This window comes from Nannobrachium achirus (assembly GCF_963921795.1).
Source record: "Nannobrachium achirus genome assembly, chromosome: 19".
Lineage (NCBI taxonomy): Eukaryota > Metazoa > Chordata > Actinopteri > Myctophiformes > Myctophidae > Nannobrachium > Nannobrachium achirus.
The window spans coordinates 2,142,450-2,159,061 of NC_137826.1; the positions used below are offsets into that span (position 1 = coordinate 2,142,450).

A 16,612-nucleotide genomic window follows, 5' to 3' on the forward strand; every position below is an offset into this window, starting at 1 on the left:
ATCTCTGGCCCCCCATTCACCAGGACAACAAAGAGGCTAATTAGAAGCTCTCTCAGTGGAAGCCCGCGGAGGGCTCTGATTTGATACTTCCCAGGGAGGCTAGGGGGCCTCTGGCGGCCGCTTTCACATACGTACACACACACACTCGTGCACACACATACACACTCATGCACACACATACACACACAAACATGCAAGGGTGCATACACACATACACACGCACAGGGGTGTCACACCAAATTCTGGGCCCTGGGTACAAGTATTCACTGCGGGCCCCCCATGTGCTTTAACTATTGAAAAATAGCAGATATACAAGCTCGCAGCGCGGCACTCAAGATCTGCTATTTTTGAAAAATCGAACATTCGTGCAAGTCTTTGAATATTTAAAATCCTTCCAAAATCCTTCCTATGGTTCTATGTCAGTGGTGCTCAAACTGTTTCATGTGAAGGACCCCAAAATGATATGTATTTGGCCGCGGACCCCCATTTCAAAATATTTCGTTCCAGGGACCCCCCCCCCCCCCCCCTCTAGAAGCAAAATTTGAGTTACAAATGTTTGCTTAAAAAATATAAACCATTTTCAAGACTTTTCAAAAAGATCTACAAGCTCACAGATCTGAGCTTGTATATCTGCTATTTTTCAAAAACTAAAGTTACTAGGGCCCCTCCACCTTGGGCCCTAGTAACGCAGTCCCACTCCCCCCCCCCCCCTTGTGACGCCCCTGCACATACACACAGAGAAATGTGTGAATACACTTGGGTTGGCCCTTTGGCTCGAGCGCGTTGGCTCATTATGGTGGTCTTCCTCGCCTCTCTCTCCTCTCTCTCCCCCGCGCGGGTCCGCTGGCGCGTTACAATCAGAGCGGGCCAACAGACACATCTTCTTTCATGTGGTCGGGGACCCCGGCGAGGGCATGCTAATGGGATATCGACGGGAATTAGAACCCACAGGCGTTCAGGTCCAGGAGAGCAGCTTCCATGGACTAGAACTAAGACGCAGTTGGCTTTTACAGCCCAGATCATTCTTTTAATCAATTGATTTTATAAAAAAAAAATATATATATATATATATATATATAGTATATATATATACACAGTATATTGTCGTTGTCGGGTGAAACCTTGTATGTCCAAAACCGTTTGTTTTGCATTTATCATTTTAAAATGAATTAAACTAGTGAAAACGCCGATCTACAAGCACACACCGCCTCATGGTGCGAGGCGTTGTGTGCTTGTAGATCGGCTGTTTTCACTACTGTTGTGCGATGGCCTTGTATGACGAAGCAGGGCTTTACTTTGCGAAAGAACATACAAATTTGAAACTTGGAGATACAAGGTTTCCACCCAACAACAACAATATATATCTAATCTAATAAAACGCGACAAGTTGATGAATACGTGTAGCAATACCTAATGCTGTACAAACAAAGTCTAGCCGAGTAAAAAGTCCAATCTATTGAGTCAAGCCACTATTTATCGTCCTCATTCCACTGCAATTTTGAATTACGCACCTTATGTGTACATACAGTATAATATTTATGTATTTTTCCTAATGATATCTGAGCCGTTTCTCTTTCCTCCCTTCTTGAAACCGCTATGAAGGAGCTCGTACGAACAGAAGAATTACACCCACTTCTTTTTCACACCCGCAAACCCGTCATGTACCCAACAAAGTCAAATCCAACCAAATAAAAAGCGAAATCCCAGAAAAAACCAAGAGACCCCTCTCTCCCTGCTGAATTCCACTCCATAAAGAATGCGGTTGCCTTGCTTCGACACCTCTGATCCTGCCAACAGCTCCTGGGAGCGCAGGAGATGGATATCAGGGGAAGTTGGGGCCGATAACGCATTTGCATGTCACCTGATAACCGACTGTAATTACCACTACACCCGCTCAGACAGCGCGCACACACACACACTCAGACGTGCACTTATGCTCACACACGCGTGGACAACTTTACAGTACGTGTTGCCCCCCCCAGTCCCTCATGACCACAGAGCCCCCACGGGGACCAGCGATATGGTGGTGTGAGCGCGTGCGTTTCAGAGCAGCCCCCGCCAGAAGGCATAAGCTCAGGCTCTGTCTGAAGAGCGCTTAACTGTGCCCCTGGTAAGCCACGCAGGGGCAGGTGAGGAGGGAGAGGGGCAGCTGATCCTGCCAAGTGAAGCCTGGATAACTTATACTGTCAAACAAACCGTCTCTGCTCGTGGCCATGATTTGACCTTTTTTTTATGATTCTATCGGCAATAGTGCGATAGTCATGCTTTGAACCTGGCATCCCTATTTTGGTTATTATTAAAATTCTAAAATAACTTAAGAAAAAAGCTGAAGTTCATAATGTGTATATTGTATTTACTTGTTTGCTTGTTCAGTGTGTGTGTGTGTGTGTGTGTGTGTGTGTGTGTGTGTGTGTGTGTGTGTGTGTGTGTGTGTGTGTGTGTGACACTGTTCAGCGTTTAATTAAAGTTAAATGTTCTTTTCATATATTGAAGTGTATAGAGGGTATGTATGCATGTGACATCATCAGCATATCCAGAAGTACGCCTACTGAGTGGCAAAAAATATATACTTTCTGGCCATGACAGCCCATACATCCAAACAGAAAAATCTGATTGCATTAAACAATGTTAAACAACGTTAAACTAACTCAATTTGCCACTCGATTTGCCACACGATTTCCCATTCACTTTATGCATGTGCATGCATAATTGCATGTGTTTTAAGTCATACTCATGTATAAACAGCTACTGACACACCAACATCTTCACTCTTTGAAAAAACTGCAGTTTAACGATAATATGAACCCCAGCATGACCTAGTCATATAAGGTGAACAACATAAGCAAATATTCGGCAAAAACAAGAAGCTCTGACGATCTTGTAGATCAGTTGTTTTCGGTGAAAACATTTGGTTGTAGAGGGAGCCAAGTACAGACCGTTGGGGGTTCCCAGTCTAAGTAGTATATAGCCAGTGATGGGCAAGCTACTTGGAAAATGTAGTAAGCTAAGCTACAAGCTACTCTTGATGAAATATAGCTTAAGCTACAACGAAGCTACCCACAGAAAATGTAGCAAAGCAAGCTACAAGCTACACGGCAAAAGTAGCTAACTACAACAAAGCTACTTTTATTTTTATTTATTTTTTATCAACTGCATGATCAAGTATAACTTTCCACCAAACAAATAGGCAGGCAAAAAATGCTCAGTTAAATTGATTATTATAAAACTGGAAACAAGCCCTTATGTCTGTCTTTTTGTGTCATCCTTTAATTTACTTTTCAAATTAAATGTGTACCTTTTCAGGCTGTGACCCCCCCAAAAATCCTTTTTTGAACTGGGGACCCCACCCTGACAATCAATTGGAATTAGGAGTTGAGGCATTATATTTAGTTTCACTCTGTCCCACCGATAAATATTGTGAAAATAGCAGATCTACAAGCTCACAACGCCTCGTAACACAAGGCGTTTGGAGCTTGTAGATCTGCAATTTTCACAATTTGTGCCTCTTTTACTATAGTCAATTTGGCCAATGTTTTTATAGATTATAACTTTTGATGCAGTTTTGGTCTTTTATTTATATTTTTTTAGGTATTAAAAATGTCTATTAAAAGGTCCTTAAATTGCCACTTCACTGTCATTAGTTAGCTGTGGACAGAAGAGGGCACTGACTTGTGTGTGTGCTGTCGAAACAGCTGATATGCTGCAGCCAGCGGTGGACAGTAACTGAGTAAATGTACTTGAGTACTTTTACTTTTATTTGTACTTCAAGTAGCTTATTTTTAAAAGCATGTACCGGTATGCACTCTTGAATACATAAGTTTATTTAAAAGCAAGTAGGCCTACTTTTTTTTACTCTTACTTGTAACATTTTGACTGAGTTTACTGTGGATTGGAGTGTGACCAGGAGTACTCTGTACTCTTACTCAAGTACTTGGGTCGAGTAGCCTACTGTCCATCTCTGGCTGAAGCCTGATTTATACTCCGCCCCCGGAGATCTACAAGCTCACAATGTTGGCATTTGCAACGCGATGTGAGCTTGTATGTCAGTTGTTCTCAGACGTTCCCTGAACACGGTGCAGGCAGAGGTGGGACGTTCGCGAACGAATCGAATCTTTTGAACGGTTCTTTGAAGTGAACGATGGGATCCGGTTCGCGCAGTAGCCTATAGAGTGCGAAGTAGAGAGCGCATAGTGAGACAGATCCTTGGCTCGGTCTCACTTCAAAGAGCCATAAATCTCTAGTTGCAGGGTGAAGTGTCTCGCTTTACGCTGTCGCTTCTCAACACAGACTGAGAGGAGGTTCGTTGAAATGAAGTGAAAGCAGCGCTGAGGCTGTGCAGAACAACATGTTTGGGGATCTGTTGGGAATTATTTTCCTCACAAACTTTATTTAGCAGTCAAATTTCACCGGGATGGTAACGTGTAGCGTTTGTTGCACGCTACGTCACTACTGGAGTCTAAAAATAGCTACGCTACGCTACAGCTACGCTGGTTCAAAAGGAGCTGCGCTACCGTGACGCTACTGACAAATGTAGTTAAGCTATGTAGCGTCGCTACTTGTAGCTCGCTACTGCCCATCACTGTATATAGCAGGGGTCTTGAGGCCAAAGACCCCTTAGCTGAGAGAGACATGAAGCAGGGACCCCCTCTACATATTGTATAAATGTGTGATACAGATTTATTTTGACGGCACTGTCATCAGTCTAATTCGTGTTGATGTGTCTTTCAGACTTTTAACCACTTAAATCGTCGTTACTTACTAATCTTGAACTTTCACTCTGGACTCTGACTTTTTTACCTCTACACCAAACCAATTTGCCAAAAATAGCCGATCTACAAGCTGTAGATCGGCTATTTCTGGCTAAAGTTCTGCTCAGAATTGGGATGTGAGGGTTCAAGTTGTTAATTTTAAAAGAATGATCCTATCACAGAAATATTTGGCGGGCCCCCTGTAGTAAGTCTGAGGACCCCCTAGGGGTCCCGGACCCCCTGTTGAAGACCCCTGGCAATATAGGGTTTTAAATGGCTAAAAACATGCAGCAGGTGGGTCGTGTGCCACCTGCCAATGTGGAGAACACCCAATAAAAAACTGGTCCTGGCTCTGTACCCAGGTATGTGTGTGCACGCGTGCACGTGTGCGTGCGCGGAGCCCGGTTGCACATGATGTAGCCCCCCATGTTAAGTCTTTAATCGATACATCTCCCCGTCCTGACAGGGAGGACAGAGCCCAGATCTGGGATCAGAGCGATGGGGCTGTAAATCTTTACGGTTCAACCAGGGCCTTTTAGAGCCTGTCTATAATTGGGCCACGGCCAGCAGCCGCCTGCCTTCAAGCTCTCGCCGCCATCGCTGTGGAGCCTTGTCCGACGGCCAATTTCTCAGTGGCATGCACAAACAACAACACTGCAGCACCGCCACCACCGCTAGAAAGGTACAGGAGTCAGCGTGGATGTTAGCGAGCAAGGCTTTGAGCGAGGCTGTCCTCTGTAGTCTGCGATGGTTGAGGGATTTCTTGGCGGCAGGTGCCTTTTTTTTATTTTGGGGGGAGGGGGGGGGGGGCTTTCAGACAGAGGAGCCGTTGGTTTTAGGGATGGGACGATAAGCGATAGTATCGTTTATCGCGATAAAAAACACTCGCGATAATCGTATCGTGGAGATGTAATTTATCGTGATATCGTCCTCCGTCATGCACTGGGATCAATTCGCCTTGTATCTGCCGAGCTGCATATCCGGTACCTACATATATTAATACCTTTTACCAATAGAGGGTTTCTATTGGTAAAAGGTATTAATATATGTACTGATAGTCTTTTTTCTAGGGGTGTAACAATTCAGGTACCTGACGATTCGATTACGATTCAGAGGGCTACGATTCGATTAAATTGCGATTATCGATTATCACGATTCATCACGATTCCAATACATGATTTATTTCACCCGTTCAACGACACACGCTCGTCAGAGCAGCACTACTATAGCTGAGTACATTGAGTGAGAGGAGAGGGGAGGAGGCTTTATATGCCGATGGAGCTGGTTGAATTCCTCTTTCCGTCATCTTTTCTGTCGTCTCATGTGTTTGTTTTGATTCAGTGAGTGAATGTGCGTAGCTGTGTGCTGAAAAAAAAAAAAGATTTTTGAAATTTGTGAATCGATTCGAATAGATTCGATTCGCGATTAATTGGTGAATCGATTATTTTTTCCACCCCTACTTTTTTCCACTATCAAATGTCTTTGCCAAAAAAAAAATGCCGATCTACAAGCTCACAACGCGTCGCAACGCTACGCGTTGTGAGCTTGTAAATCTGCTTTTTTTTGGCAAATGTTCCACCCCTGGAGAATGGATTATGATTATCGCGATAATATCGTAAATCGCCATTTCTTTTGTCACAATAATCGTGATATGAAATCTTCATATCGTCCCATCCCTAGTTGGTTTATTACACACCTACGTGTACAGTACCTACTTGCGCGCTCTCTGGGGACGCGTTTCTCACTGAGTGATTTCAAATGGAGGATAATCCAGTGCCCGCGGAATGGATGTCTTTCCCACTAGGTCGGCGGGGGGGAAAGACAAATCGTCTGGACTGGCTTTGACTGTCTGGGCCCGCATGAACCAGTCCCGGCTATTTCAATATTTTTAGGAGCAAAAATAATATGTTCTATATAAAAACTAAGTCACCGGGCCAGACAACTGATGCAACCAAATAAAAGGGAGTGAAATGAGGACACAAGTGTGCGCGCCGCTCCGAGTGTGTGCGTGTCGTGCACGCGCGCAGTTTTGTCCGCCATCAACTGGGGCTCGACACAATATGGGATTCCGATGCTTATCAAAATGAGGCCTATGGTTTAACGGTTGGAGCGGTACTTGCAGTATGAAATGAAACCTGTTGAGGTGGCCATTAAGCTCACGCATAAATCACTTCCCTGGGTCTATAAGTTAGGGCTGCAAACTATCAATTCTTTTCTCAACAATTACTCTATAATTTTTGCTTTATCGAATAATTGAGAGGACAGTTTTCGTGTGTGTGTGGGAGCGTACACGTACATGTCCTATATATCAAATCACATGAGCCCTATTTTATACTTTCTTGCACAACAGTGCCATGCAAAGATAGTGAAAATAGCACATCTGCCATTTTCACTATTTTGTGAACACATTTTGGAAACTGGATGCCTATATCGACACGGCCCAAATTGGGATTGATTATTAACCACGTAAACGGAGTCCCTCAGGGCTCTATGCTGGTGTCTTCTAAATATATTTGATTAAAATATCAGATGTACGAGCTTACAATGTGTCGCTGTGCAACACGCAAGCTTGTAGATCTGCCATTTTCTGCTAAAGCTTTGCCTCAAGATATAATATGGATACTGGGGTTAATCTATTTGATGATCAAGTATCGATTACATCAATTAGTTTGATTAACAGTGCACCCCCTACTTCACCTGGCTTTGCATCTACGCACGAGTGCTGCAGCGTCAAAGGACACAAATCCACTCATCCTAGACAATTCGCCCTCCTGGCCCCCAAACAGAGGACTCAAGTTATGGTTGAAATCAAATCAACTGTGTTCACATGAATAGTTTCTGAATTTCTACTTGCTGTGTGACTTGTTTGATTATGGCTATTTATGATGTTGTATGTCCCACAAGCTGAAGGGTCAGATTGTTCTTATTGGTAACCACATATTATATATTTTTTTGTACTTGACTGGGTTTTAGATTAGTATTATTGTTTTTGTACTTGATTGGGTTTTAGATTAGTATTAACGTTTACTGTACTTGATTGGGTGTTAGATTTGACTAATGTAAAATAGAAAAGCCTCCTGTGGACAGGTGATGAGAATTAGTACTTGTGCTAAAATCACTTATATCAATGCATCTGGTTCGTCCAATGTGATTGTGATGTCCATATCTATACTATAATTTTGCGAATGTCTGAGTGAGTGTCTGTCTGTCTGTCTGTCTGAGTGAGTGTCTGTCTGTCTGTCTGAAACAGCGTTTCTCCTCAGTGGCTGGAGCAATTGATCTGAAATCGCATCACCATTAGCATATGAACACACCTGACATAACTGTGAAGCCCGTTTGTCACTTTCACAAATCGTATGCTGTAGATTAGCATTTTTATGGTGTATCTATATTAGCCTACAGTACCTTTTGTGACCACACATGTTAAGGGAGGGGCGCTGTTCAGGCCATGCACAATCACACACAAACACACACACACACACACCGGGGGGGGGGGGGGGGAGTGTGTGTGTGTGTGCAGGCGGGCGGGCGGGCGGGCGGGGGGGGGGGGGGTTCTGGCCCTGTTACAGATGTTGTCCAAAAATCATGCAGATCGGTACACAGTATCTCTGTAGCCGTTAAATGGAACGGGTATTTCTTACATTGATGCTCCTACATATTAGCATGCAAGCACCAGTTAAAGTTACTTTCCATCCCTCATATACTGTGTGCACAGTGCACATCCCATAACCCACACACTGCACATCATTTCGGAGCTCATATCTTTGAACGGGTAAGGGCTAGTTCAAATAAATAAAACATAACATAAACTGTGTATTAAACTCCCTGTCGCACATAGAACAACAGACTCACTCCCTAGCTTCCACCATGGACTGAAGACTCACCTCTTCAGACTCCACCTAAACCAATAGCACTTACCATAGCACTCGCCTACCCTCAATGACCATACATGAAAGCTAGATAGCATTCTTAGGTTTTAAATCAAGTTTTTACAGATTATTTTCTTTTTGGTTTGATATTTCTATGCATTTGAATGATGTGTTGATGTATTGATGTATTACCGTGCCTATTGTATTGATATTACCTTGCTTATTGTAAGTCCCTCTGCTAAATGCCTAAATTGTAAATTGTCTGAGTGTGTCATGTGTGCACGGCACGTGCACACCGCTATCACCTGTGTGGAAACCCACCCCCCACCCCCCACCCCACCCCACCCCCCCACCCCCAAAATAAAAAAGCTTTGGGCTTGTTGTATCCGGGACCCAATCTGCTCTTGGTTTACAGAGGGGGGAGTGTGAAGGGGTTATCTGTCCCACTCTGATATGCACAGATAAGGGCCCTTGCCCGCTGTTTAAACACCAGGGGCCCGTGGTATTAGAGCACTGTGGTCGACCCACCACCCCCCCTCCCTCTCCTTTCACCACAATGGAAGAGCAGGCTGTGGCTGTTACTGCTGTTACTGCTGCCGAGGGCAGCGTGTGAGCATGTGTCTGGGGGCATGAGCGCCCGTCCCTGCGCGCGCTTACGTACGCGCGCGTGTGCGTGTGTGTGTGTGTGTGTGTGTGTGTGTGTGTGTGTGTGTGTGTGTGTGTGTGTGTGTTTTTGAGGGGCAAATGTCTCCTCAAGTATAATAGAATGAAGATATTGTGAGGACATATTCCTGGTCCTTGCATAAGAAATGTTTTTTTTTTTTCCTTCTTTTTTTGTAAAAACAAATAAATATATGTTTAGAGTTCATACCATTGGGAGTATATTCAGGTTAGGGTTAGTATTAAGTCATTTAGAGCAGTGTTTCTCAAACTTTAATATTTCAAAGGTCTCCCCTTAACTCTGACAGTGTACAAATGGAACCAAATGGACCCGTTAGGGTTCATTTGGTTCCATTTGCACACTGTCAGAGTTACAGACTTGTATGGGTCAATTTAGACCCCCCAGGTAAAGAGTTATACCTGAATTATACTTATAGTTGCATACAGTTGTCTGTGTGACTGCACAAGTGAAGACAGTAGATCTACAAGCTCACAATGCGTTGCTGCTGCGATGCGTTGTGAACTTGTAGGTTGGCTATGTTCAGTGTGTGACACCAGAGTGCAACCAAAAGGGTTATATAGGGTTTGAAAACGGCACCGAACTAAATTGCCATTCATAAAATTGTCGTCTTAAAATGTTATATATCCTCACAAGTATACTTGATACTGTGTGTGTGTGTGTGTGTGTGTGTGTGTGTGTGTGTGTGTGTGTGTGTGTGTGTGTGTGTGTGTCAGAGGGAGAAAAAAAATCAGTTGGGAGAGCAGAGAGCAGAGGTTGCCATTCATTTACTACTTCTCATTCATCTCCCCCTCACACGCGAGTACGTCTGCACACAAGCACACACGCGCATGCACGGCCGACAGCAATATGAAAAGACAAGGTTAAAGCGTTGATGGTTATCAGTAATCTTTAACGGCTATAGCGCTCGCAAAGCCTTTCTGAAAATAGTTTTTTTTTCTCCCTTTCACTTATGTGATGTACATTACAGCGAGGGTCAGTCATTTGCATGAGAATGGACGTTTAAGTGAAAGAGATAAACCCAAGGCTAGTTCCCTTGAATTGGATGCTGTGTTTGGAATACCAAACAGCGCGAGCTGCATGCCCCCCCACCCCACCCGCCCACCCCACATACAGCCACCCTCCTACCGCCACAGTTAGCACCCGGCTTGCATGACGCATTTACTTTCCTAATAATCAGTCAAGAGCCGTCCCCGCGTTTGATTGTTTTTCTGTAGGCGCGAGGGTTACTAAAATATTGCTGTAATCCCGTACCCCGCGCGGGGACAAACACTCAACCCCGGGCTTCCTTTAAGAAATAAATCTAGGGCTTGTCAAACGCGTCCCCGAACAGGGGGGGGGGGGGGGGAGTGAGTGACAGAGGCGAAAGTGAAGGAGCTGGGAGAAAAGAAAAAAAATACGAGAAAAAGGGAAAAGCAAACTTGTCGTGGCGAGATGGGAGCTTTGCTTTGATTCGGTCAATTGAACTTGAGGCGGCTGCAAAAACACGGGTCGGCTCTTCATTTGACTTTTTTTCCCAACCACTTATAAATCTAGCAGATATCTATATAACCATTCTCTGGAGGGCAACTCCAAGGTAGCCACCAAAAACACATCTAAAACGGCTCTCCTCCTGTGAACCCACACACACAGGGGCGTCACAAGAGGGGGGGGGGGGGAGTGGGACTGAGTTACCAGGGCCCAAGGTGGAGGGGCCTTAAATATTTTATAGCTATTTAGCTATTGATAAATAGCAGATCTACAAGCTCACGGCGCGGCACCGAGTGCCGCGCTGCGAGCTTGTAGATCTGCTATTTTTTGAAAATGTGTGCAAATCTTTGAATATCATGTATTTTTTAACATTTTTAACTCAAATTTTGCTTCTGGGGGGGGGGGGGGGGGGTCCCTGAAACTAATTATTTTGAGATGAGGGTCCGTCGCCAAATACACATGAAAAGGTTTGAGCACCACTGACATAGAAACATAGGTTTTTTCAAAAAGAAACTTGCAAGTATTTGAAGATTTTTCAAAAATAGCAGATCTACAAGCTCGCAGCGTGGCACTCGGTGCCGCGCTGTGAGTTTGTATATCTGCTATCTTTCAATTGTTAAAGCACAGGGGCCCCACAGTGAATCCTTGTACCCAGGGTCCAGAATTTGACGCCCCTGCACGCACGCACGCACGCACGCACACGCACACACACACACACACACACACACACACACACACACACACACACACACACACACACACACACACACACACACACACACACACACACACACACTAACCCCTCCTTCCAATCCACACCACTTGTGGAGCCGATCTACAATTCATTCAGTCCGTTTTTTTTTTTTTATGATATAATCCAGGGCACAGAAGAATGAATGGGAGCAGCGTCTAAATTTATACAGGAAGTGAGTACTTTCTGGTGCATTCATTTTATCACACTCGCGAGCGCACGCACACACGCGCACGCACACACACAGCTAACACCAAGGACCTGTGCCACATCTGGAAACAATTAGGCTCATGTTTGACTTGACCTGCTTGCACCAAATGAACTCCGTACTTTTTTTTTTCCTCCTTATTTTACGTGTTTGAATTCAGAGACGGCTTCGACCGTGACATGGAGGTGGGGGGGGGGTGGAGGGGAGAGAACGACGTGTAATTAGTGGAGGAGAAACAAAAGCCCCCGTGCGCCATGGGCAGCAGTCTGCTCGAATGAAAACAACTGTAATCACATCAAAAGTGTTCACAGCTTGGCCGCGTCTACGGCAGAGAAAAAGGAAAAAGGTACGAAATTGATATATTACAAATCAGTCGACCCACATTGGGGACTTGTTGAGGACACGGGGCATCTGCGTGTGTATGGTACTATGAAACGTAGTCGGGGGGGGAGGTGGGGGGGGAGCGCACCACCAGACCCCCTTTCATGTGAGGACAGAGAGCGAGCAGCAGACAGCGGCATGATGCAACATTTTGATTTTTCCACACTTCAGACGTCTGAAAGCCCTGTCAAGACATTTGAAGTACGATATCAAACGGGCCAACATCTCGGAGTATCTACTCATCTAAATTAACCCATTAGTATTCTAAGGCAGAGGGGGAGGGGGGTGCGATGGCACAGATCAATGCATGAAACGGTTTGGAAATCTCCTTTGATACGAGATTTCCCAGCCCGGGTAAATTGATGAAATTCCGCATGAAATGCAAGCAACCCCCCGACGTGTCTCACTCTCTCTCACACGCGAGCACCGTGTCTCGAAGCAGACGCTGCTACAACCTGCTGTGACCTCCAAGACATCCTAGCTATGTTAACGGCATGCCATAACCCTACGTTATTCCATTTAGGCATAGAATTATTTTAATGCTTTGACTATTGAAAAATAGCAGATATACAAGCTTGCAGCGCGGCTTACTTCTGGGGGGTCCCTGGAACAACATATTTTGAGATGGGGGGTCCGCGGCCAAATACATGTCATTTTGGGGGTCCTTGACGTGAAAAGGTTTAAGAACCACAGATTGAGAAGGAGAATTTAGAAGACAATTATAGAATCGGGTCAATATATTCAAAGACTTGCACACGTTTAATCGATTTAAAAAAAATAGCAGATCTACAAGCTCGCAGCGTGGCACTCGGTGCCGCGCTGTGAGCTTGTATATCTGCTATTTTTCAATAGATATGTATAAAAAACCTTCAAGAAACTGAAGCGAGCACAAAACAAGAACAACGCCAACCACTCTCAACCTGGATGTCTCTATTTTGGTCTTGTCATACTATTTTCCCACAACAGCACAAATAGCAGATCTACAAGGCAAAGCTCGACAACAGTGAATGAACGTATAACAGAAGGGGCTAAAGTGGTTTCGAGCCGTGTCATTTTAGAAATCGGCACAAACACCACACCAATAAAGAACTCACTTCACACGCCGGTGCAAGGTAGTGAACACAGCCGTGTGGAGGAGGAGGGGGGGTGGGGGGATGAGAAAACGCATCTGAATAACTTGTTCTACGTGAGGAATCACCCAAGGACACATGTCTTCTTTGGAAAACACATCATCGTTCTGGTGGGTTTTTTTTATGTATTTTTCTAAAGACAACAGCAGGTGATGATGACGCCCACGCAGGGCTCGTCGGGGCTAAAAAGGACCCGGGAGTCATGAGTGGAGTGGTGGGTGTTCACACAGATCCTCGGGTGAACTTTAACCGTCGCAACACTCCCATTGATTTAAGCAAACATTTCATGGCTGCACAGGTGGCCTTCAAGGTGAGGAATGCCAGTGGTCACGAAAAAAAAGAAACCAGACAGAATCAATAGTACGTTTCAAGCACGTATTTTTACTGTTCTGAAAGATGCTACAGCAGCATACGCCCTTTCATTTATATCAGTTACTGTATTCGCTGCCATGTTAACAGCCTCATGCCATCACCATTTGTTCCTTTGAACTATGCACTCTTTCACCCTTTCTATCTCTATATTCTTTTCTGCTTTTCTTGAAAACTGCAAACGACTGGGAGCTTGTATTCATTTCACTTTTCTTTTTTTCCCGTACACCTGTAAACCCTTGATGTGACATTAAAAATCATAGTAGTTCTTTTTTCTTCTTCCATAGTTGTATAAAAGGCTGTGAAACAATAAATGCCAGTACTCTATTACCCCACCCCCCACCTACCCTCACTTGTCTTAGAGAGCCAGGTTCGGCACTCATTTCCTGGGCTGGACAGTCTGGTCCGACCATAAAGCCAATATGGGCTGTCCTAGTGACCCCCTGGGAAGGGGGGGCAGGGGGACGGGTGGTCAGAATGTGTGTGTGTGTGTGTGTGTGTGTGTGTGTGTGTGTGTGTGTGTGTGTGTGTGTGTGTGTGTCTCTACACTGAGGGTGGCTACTTCTCATTAGTCGTCTCCCCTCCCCTCACTAGGTGTTACTATAGACTTCCAGTCACAAGGGCAAGCCTGGAAGTCATCAGAGGAGTGGACTTCATGATAAATCTACTTGGGTAGGCCTCATTTTTTTTGGAGTGTGTGTGTGTGTGTGTGTGTGTGTGTGTGTGTGTGTGTGTGTGTGTGTGTGTGTGTGTGTGTGTGTGTGTGTGTGTGTGTGTGTGTGTGTGCGCGCGAGTGGCACAGTGGACGTTCAGCAGCAGGACGAATCGCCACAAAATTCAAACAAACTCAAAAATCAAGGTTCTGAATCTGAAATGCCATATTTCCAAATATTTCCAAGGTTCTCACCCCAAGTCAGACTAAGGCAACCCAACACTGCATGTTCTCTTAACCCCATGAACCCCTCTGGGCACGTAATAATAGCCGAACATTCCGTGAAAATAGGCAAACATTCAGAAAAGAAAATGTACAAGCTCACAATGAAATGTATAGTGAGCTTGTAGATTAGCTAGTTTCGTAATTTTATGTAAAACAAATTAGAGTTAAAGTTGTGAAATTGTGATAAGCTATGGAAAGGGAGTTGTTAGCATGAGGTTGTTTCTAGCAGTGCAATAGTTTCTCCGGTATGATCCCACATCATCAGACCAGTGATTTACAAATATCAAAGGCACATCACTAACACTTCTCTAAATGTTTAAATAAATTAAACCTAAATTGAATCACCGGGAGAAAATAAAAATCATGAAACCAGCCTCTGGAATGCCGACAAGGCAACAGGAAAGGAAGGGGAATTCTGTTTGGGCTTACCTATGTTGCTCCACGGATTGGTTGTCTGGCAGTTCGGCGCCGCAGACATTGCAGCGTTCGTGCTGGTTCCTGCCGTCTGGCTTCATGCCCACGGCCAGCTCCCCGAGCTTGCTGAAGAACTCCCTCTGGATGAAGCTCTGTGGCAGGAGGCCCCCGTACGCGCTGAAGTCCATGGACATGGCCAGGGCCGGGGACATGGGCAGGGAGGACGCCATGGACTGCGGCATGGACATCATGACGTCCTTGTGATTGTGCGGCAGGCCGTACAGCGAGGCCAGGTGCTTCTCCGTCATCCCCGCCATGGCCTCCAGCCCCATCTGGCCCAGGTCCGCCTGCGGGTCGCCCATGCCCTCGTCGCGGACGTAGTGCAGCTCGCGGGCGCTGGTGATCACGCTGCTCCTCGTGGGGGTGCCGGGGCCGTCCCGGTTCCGGTCCTCGCCCGCCCGCTCCCCGTTGCTGGAGGCGCTGGACTCCATGTTCTGCGGGTTGTCGTGTCCGTTGCCGCCCACGTCCATCATCTCCGTCTTGATCTGGGGCATCATGTGGTGGTGGAGGTGGGAGTTGCCGTGGATCAGGTGCTCGGCGCCGAAGCCCTGCTGGAGCAGGGACTGGCCGATGCTCATCAGGCTGTCCACGGCAGCCTTGGTGGGGCTCATGGTGGACAGGCCGAAGGAGGTGGAGACCGAGGGGCTCTGGTCCACCATGCCGGCGATGCCCGAGCCGCCGTGCAGGCCGGGCGGGTAGCCGCCGGCGCCCTCCATGGAATGCTTCTTGGCGTTCTTGCGGGCGCCCTTGCGATCGTCGTCGTCCTCCGTGTGGCTGCCGTCGTTGGCGTTGCCCTCCGCGTCGTTCTCGTCCGAGGACTGGATGGTCTCCAGGATCTTGAGGCACTGCTCCTCCAGGTACTCGATCTCCAGGATCTCGGCGGCGTACAGCAGGTCGTCCAGGTCCTCCACCTTGGCCTGCAGCGTGGCCGTGTAGGCGTACTCCAGGATCTGCTGGAAGGTCTTTGGCGAGAGGAAGTCCAGAGTGTAGTGCTGGCTGCTGCGGTGGAAGAGGATCTCGAACATCTTGCTGGTGCACGCCAGCACTGTCCGGTGGGCGTGGAACTCCTGGCTGTCCACCATGATGACCACGTCGCAGAGGGTCCCCGCCAGACGCATCTGGTTGGCCTTCTGCAAGATGGCCGTGGGGTGGTTGGGGTTCTGGAGCTGGATCATACCCATTTTACTTAAATCCATGATGCCGCTGCGATCCGCGATGGCCAACTCATGAGGCTCGCCGTTTCCCCGTTCGGCGTTTTTAGTCCGTTATCTTTGTAAACAGGAAGTCTATCCTGAAAGAACAGAGAAGGGGGGGAAAAAGTCAATGCAAAAACAAGTGCTGAAAATGTTGAGCATCCTTAATGATCGTTACATTTCAAATGACAACATCGTTAGCAACTGTTCGAGTTAAAGCTGGGTAAACACTGTTGGCCGAAGATTCCATCATTTTCATTCAATAAAATGTATAAATAAAATAAAATCACAAAAACAATCTAGAAGCCTACACGTTATGTTGGTTTAATTTATTGAATTAAGACATGCATCAATGAATCTGATCCAACTACTGATTCATTTTAAATAAATTCACATTTTAAAT

The 16,612-nt window shown here is 45.9% G+C and overlaps 1 protein-coding gene across 1 annotated transcript; it reads right to left on the reverse strand.

Moving 5' to 3' along the window:
- Positions 1-14,967: 14,967 nt before the first annotated feature.
- On the reverse strand, positions 14,968-16,212 carry LOC308305161 (zinc finger and BTB domain-containing protein 16-A-like; the record flags this gene model as incomplete). Its single annotated transcript, XM_080749865.1, has 1 exon — positions 14,968-16,212. The coding sequence occupies one exon, from the start codon at positions 16,210-16,212 to the stop codon at positions 14,968-14,970; it is 1,245 nt and encodes a 414-aa protein (XP_080605991.1).
- Positions 16,213-16,612: the final 400 nt, after the last annotated feature.